The 6,587-nt window shown below is 39.3% G+C and overlaps 1 protein-coding gene across 1 annotated transcript in view; it reads right to left on the bottom strand.

Moving 5' to 3' along the window:
• Nucleotides 1-3,755, bottom strand: part of GUCY1A2 (guanylate cyclase 1, soluble, alpha 2) — a 296,176-nt gene extending 292,421 nt beyond the window's left edge. The window contains exon 1 of the mRNA XM_014532888.1: nt 3,630-3,755. Coding sequence (XP_014388374.1) covers nt 3,630-3,755 — 126 coding nt within the window. The remainder of the gene's footprint in view (nt 1-3,629) is intronic.
• Between the last annotated feature and the right edge of the window lie 2,832 nt (nt 3,756-6,587).

Below are 6,587 nucleotides of genomic sequence, written 5' to 3'. Positions count from 1 at the left end.
CTGGACAGCTCCGCGTGCCACCTGCGGCCGCGTCAGCTGCGGCTCGGGCTGGGGGACAGTTCTGCAGACTCCACCACCTAGGACCGGGCTGGGGGGAACCCGGAGAGTGATCCCATGCCCCTCCTTCTCCAGGCTCTTAGCGCCAAATACACGATCTGTTTGCACTTGGCTGCACTTGCTGCCCGGAAAGCTAAGGGGAGTGGGAGAAAGGCTTTCCAAGCCCAAGGAGAGAAGCGTCACCGCGCGAGCAGAGCTCTTGCTGAGAGTTTGTGGTGGAGCTGCTTCATTGCAGACCAGCAGCCGCTCCAAGCACTGCTTTGGCTCCAGAAAAGCCTCAGACTTGTTCTGACATAGGGGGGTGGGGGGGAGGGAGCAGATAAGACTGTCCTGGAAGAGGGGTCCTAGGCTGTGCTTCCCTCCGCAACAAAGCAGATGAGCACCCTCCCCACCTTTCCCTTCCCGGGAAAGCAAAGTTCAGGGCTCAGGCTTTAGCCCCCTAATGACACTAAGGCCAAAGCGTTTTGTTTTGTTTTGTTAAGGACCGGTCCTTCCAAGGTGAAGGCAGATGGGTTTGTGGATTGTATTTAAGGAAAAAAACAAAACACACATAGTTGTGCTCTTACCCCAACCCCATTTGCTTTTAACTCTAAACCTTCCCAAATATTTATGAGGGCCCAAATAAATATGAATGCTTTTTGAAATTTCCTTTTATATGATGGATAAATACACTCAAATTGATGCAGAGATATGCCTGATTCTCAGATTTTAAATAGGAGTTAAAGACATGAAAAAGTGGCCCTGGCCAGTGTGGCTCCTTTGGAACACTGTCCAGTACACCTAAAGGTTCCATTATCTAAGTTTCAGGTTCGTCCCAGTAGTGGCCCCTAAGGAAAGCAACCAATTGACATTTCTTTCTCACATCTAACTCTCTCTCTCTCTCTCCTCTCTTTTTCTCTCCCTTACTCTCTCTCTCTCAAATCAATAAACATATACTTGAAGGAGGATTGAAAAAAAACTCTTTAAAAATGCTACACTTATATATATGTGAATATATATGTACATAGTCTTTTCTCAGCCTGCTGAGTAAGTTGCTAACTGCATAGTTTCTCCTCTAGAGAGGAAATTTGGGACTCTCTTCTAAAATTGCTATTTATTATTATCATTATTATTATTATTATTATTATCATTGTGTAATTATCTACTATTGATTTCCCCATTACATCTATATGCATTTGTTTCCATTGGAAATCAGACACAATTATACTTTTTATCATAAAGAATAGTAGTCAATTCTTGTTTCACTGGCCTTTTTTTCTGAAATACAAAGGATGGTTCTTTTGAAAATTACACAATTCCAACTTTGGGGAAACTGTCTCAAATTCTTGCTGTGCAGTATTGATCATGGCATAATAAGTTGGAGTTCTTGGTTCTTGTCTTAGTAATGATGATGTAATTGTCAAGTGCTTTATAGTCACACAACTTTACAGCTTCTATTAAGGGTACTAAATAGCATTAGGCCCTTCACATTCTTTTAATAAAACTGCTCATAGAGCCCTAGCTGGTTTGGCTCAGTGGGTAGAGTGTTGGCCTGTGGACTGAATGGTCCCAGATTTGATCCGGTCAAGGGCACATGCCTGGGTTGTGGGCTCAAACCCAATAGGGGATGTGCAGAAGGCAGAGACCATCAATGATTCTCATCATTGATGTTTCTATCTCTCCCTCTCCCTTCCTCTCTGAAATCAATAAAATATGTTTTTTTTAAAAAACTGCTAATACACACACACACACACACACACACACACACACACACACAATGTTCTGTGTGGCTATGGTAAATAACCTTTTACATTGAACTTAAAACCCCAACTTTTTCTAATCATTCTGACTTTTGTCTCCAAGTCAAAATGACTGAGTGCTGAGCAATGAGTACAATTTGTTCCTAAAATTTACAAGAGGCCCCCAGAGTCTTCCTGTTTACACTGGAGGTTTATTGCCAGAAAGAACTCTGAACCTACCGGACGTTTTTGCCTCGTGTGAACCATTTGAATCAAAGACTCTTTATAGCATCTAGCCAAGTGAAGTGGTCCTAGAGCTTTCTGTAGGAATTAGCCTGTCTTTGATCATGATCTTCCCACTGAATTTTTAAACTATAAATAAACGGAGGACTAGCGAGAGACAGTCCATCATCTGCATTCAGGGTTGCCAGGGCTTCCTTTGTGTTTTTGTTCAGGAGGGGGGGTCAAAGGCTCTTGATAGGAAGAGCGCTGTGTTCTATATTTGAATTAACGTTTTTAAAGGGAGACGGAGTAACCTATGCTCCATTTTTTAAAACATGTGTAAGCCTTGGAGCTAGTAAAAGGAATCCAAACACTTTAGGAAAATGAAGTTTCTGCTGGGATGTTAGAAAAAGAAACTTGCCTATGCATGCCCACAAGCCCATTTCTGCTGTAGGTATTGTGCTTCAATACATTCCTTAAAGCCCACTCCCGATGTACTTGGTTTGCCTGTGAAGTTGGCGAGGGCACCTGAGAACTCACTTCAGATTGATCACGCATTGGGAAGGACTCCTTCAGAGAGTAGTTCCTCCACCTTAATAAAGAGGGTGACTGCTTCCCCTGCAAACATAAAACATCGGTTGTTGGTTGTCCTGTGTGCCTTACCTTCACATACAGCATTGCTATTTATGAACTCCTGCCCCTTACTTTGGCTTGTTTAATTTGTTTTTCATTCTTCCCAGAGAAGTAGTTAGGGAAAATTCACCTCTGTCAAATTCAAGTAAAAACTACAAGCAGTCCTCACTCCCCAAATTTTTTACAAATTCAGAGTTCCGCACTCTTTCCTAATTTGTTTCCATCCACCTAGGTCTCCAGCAGGAAAACCTGCAACATCTGATAAGCGTACTTTAGAACGGAGTTCTTGCCTGATGTCATGAGAATGAGGGACTCTCCTCCTAGTCCATCTTTGCATAAACCTGGCAACTCACAGGAGCTGTATGTGTGACATTAAAGCAAGTTCTTCTAAAGAAATATAATAGCTGGTGATCTCTTAACTAGGGCAAGTTTTTCTGGATCCCTAACCTAGAAATGAACACACATACACCTACTCCTCCCCTGCAGGTTAATCCTATGTCCATGTTTCCTGGAGATCTTTCTATGCCTCCCACTTTCTCATATTCTCTATTTAAAACAGGTCAAACATACTTTCTCAGTGAGAGATTGTGAACACATAAGGGTAGATATACTGTGCTTTATATTCTTGCATAATTTTGTAAGGAAAACTTAATAGTAAAGAAAATATCAAAATGAGAAGAATCAACTATTTTGTTCATATATAAAGGGGCACCTGGAAGATAATGCAACTCATCATTCGATGGTTATATTTCATCACAAAACCATCCTGAAGGGACCGGGGACTTGTTAATCAAAACAAGAGTTGGGAGGGGCAAGGAGGAAATAGAGAAAAACAATAAAGTCAATGCAACACTTGATAGACTTTGTACAATGGGAAAGATCCTTGTGAATTAGTGGAAGGCTGCCTTGTTTTGAGGCCACCATGTCCAAGAAAGCTAGAAAGAGGGACAGTAGTCAGCATCTTTTGGTGCCTTTGGCAGACAATACTCTCTTCCTTACCTGACTTGAAGTGGCCATAAGTGGCTTTGCAATCTCAGCCATGCACTGCAGAAATCCATCCTCCTCTGAGGAGAGACCCTGTAAGTCAATGCCACCTACTGTTCCCAACTTTTTTGTCTTCAGCATCATTAGCTCTCTACACACTTTTTTGTAGTTAGGATTCTTTTTCAGGAATTAGGTGGAGATTAAATGGGAAGATTACTGTGCCTTTCTCTGTGCACAGGATTGTCTTTATGTGTCTAATAATAGCCATGTTCTCTCATGTGGTCCACTGTAGCCTTTAATAATTTTCCTAAATACTTCTTTCCACCCAAACCCTTTGCTTTCCAATTTATTTCCAAACCTTTGCCTTCCAAATCTATTTAAGTAAAAGTAACATTTGTTGAGAAATCTAGTATGGATGAGGGCCTGTTTACTTGTTGCTTCATTTAATATTTACATTGCCATAATAGGTCGTATTTTTCCAATTTTGCAAATATGAAAAGTCTTGCACAAAGATTTAAAATGCCTTCCCCAAGGTCATGAAGCTGATAAATATTAGTCAGAATTCCAGGCCTGACTCCTAAGTCCATGTTGTTTCCTTTGAAACATGCTTCCTGCCTGCCTCTTGTAATTGTCCTCAAATGTCCTAAAAACAGAGAAGAAACAAGAGCTGATTAATTAACGTCAGCTGTTTATTGCATTGCCAATAAATATTGCACACACAATTAACATATTGGAATTATTCCCTGGAGCACAATGGCATTGGAAAATCCCTGGTCTGTGCAGAAGCTCTACTTGGTAGTAGATGCTCTGCTAATAACTGGCCACAAGATCAAAAGCAAGTTACCTAACCTCTTTGGGGCACAGACCCCTCATCTCTCATTTAAAAGGGTTGGGTAAAATCTTTGGGCTATCACCAATCCCCAATATTTTATAAGTTTTCTATTTGGGGAGTTATCCATTTTCTTTCAGACATAGTTTGTGTCTAGAAAAATGTCCCTTTGAACATTGCAAGGTGAGCTTCTCTTTTTTTCCTCCCTGTCCTTTCTGAGAATGCAATTCCCCTGCAAATCCCTTCCATAGCCGCCTAAAGTCTTTTGCTTAGATGAAGCTACCATGAACATGGCCCACAGAATTAAATGGATCAAAAAGAAAAATTTCAACCCAATTGTATTTGGTTAGATGTTCAGCATCTCCCTGTCTTTTCATAACCTAATTCTTCTGTCTGCTTTATTATATTATAGAAAAGAATTCTATCCTCCTGTCTGCAACTTACTGAGCTTGACAGTGAACAATAATAAGCATGAAGTATCGATAAGTGTCTTCATGTAACCTTGTTGATGTTAATAGACATTTACTTACCTATTTTCAATTTGTCACCAGTATGCAATCTATTATTTAATCATTATTTTAAAATAAAGAATCTATTTTTAAAATTCAATTTTAACACAAATATTGGAATTCTTAAAAGTATTAACATTAAGAATACAATGTTGTACCCTTGTCACTAGATATAAAATAAACATTAACCAAATGTTCCTAATCATGATTAAGTGGCAATGTACTCACATCCCTTAAAATAATTAATAGGAAAATTATTCTGTGTAAGAAATTAAAAAAACAAATTACAATTTATACTCATGCTGTAATCACTTCTGGAAAAACTTTCAATGTGGATATTGAAATGAGTGACTTCAGCAATAAATAGATTAGTTCAAGCTTAAAAACACAAGTGTGTGCTAAAATAAATCTGAAACATTTCTCCACCAAAATATGTGAAACCTTGAAGATAAAACATGTTTACCCATTCCTCTCAGTTCTCCTTACAGTGAGCAAAATGGTCATAAAGTTCTCTTGGTATACAAAAATGGACAGGCATCTGTACCACCACTGGGTACAGATGGTGGAAATGCTCCATCTCTATAATTTGCACAGGATCTTATTGGGGCCACATACTAGTAAGTAGAGGAATCCTTGCTTCCTAATGAGCAGCATGTACCTATGTAGACAATCCTCCCAAAGCCCAAGTCCTCTACACCCAGCTCCCATCAGGGACTCTGTGTTTCCCTGCGGGTTATGCAAACATAAACTGCACGTGTGTCTGCTCCATCCGTTAAGGTTTTTGCACTTTATCTCAGAGGAGAAAATTCCCAACTTTTCTTGGTGTTCAGGTTTTCTAACCAATTTTTAACAGCGCCCTTAGCCAAAAAAAAAAAAATACCTAACAATTCCATGTACATGGTGGTTGCACCCACATAATTTAATATGCATTTATTTATATCTTAACAACTTAGTAGCATTTGAAAATACAGGTAAAGTGGAAAATAATATTTAATTTAATTCTTAAATAATTGGAACTGTTTGATTAGTTATCTTAACTAAATAAGCTGGGTACTGCACAGCTTCACAAACCTTGGGATGAAATTAGACATTGCCACCTTCATTTTCTGTTCCACGTTGATTTTCCTGTAGCTCTTGCTTTTTATTGTAATAACTTCCCAATACCCACCTTCACAAATGTATGAAGTAATTGAAAACGTAGCACAGTCGAATGTTAAAGCTATAAACTGCGCCATGCTAAGAATTTGCTCAGTTTTCAACAGATGCTCAGTAATGCCGCGTTTCCCTCAGATTTCTAAACCATCCCTCCTGTGCAGTCACTCCAGCACCAGGGCCGGCTGGTGCATTATTTGGGGAACCGTGACTGGTTGCTCCGCCCTCCCCAGGTTCTCAGAAATGCTTGTCTTTTATCTTGATTACAGACTCTAAATGAGCAAATAGACAATAAGAGCTTACAAATGTAAAATGAAAATTAGGCACCTTACTGTCATTTTCTGTTATAATAAATTTGTGTACAGAATATTACCTTAAGTGTGGTTTATGTGTAGTACATTGTTCTGTAGTTTACAAATGTATAAATTTTCAATTCGTTAATTATCTACCAACTAAGCTTTGAATATATAATAAGAAACAAAA

Source organism: Myotis brandtii, unplaced genomic scaffold (assembly GCF_000412655.1).
Source record: "Myotis brandtii unplaced genomic scaffold, ASM41265v1 scaffold920, whole genome shotgun sequence".
NCBI lineage: Eukaryota > Metazoa > Chordata > Mammalia > Chiroptera > Vespertilionidae > Myotis > Myotis brandtii.
Note: the sequence above shows the minus strand (reverse complement) of the source record. Positions and strands in the feature narration are given on the sequence as shown.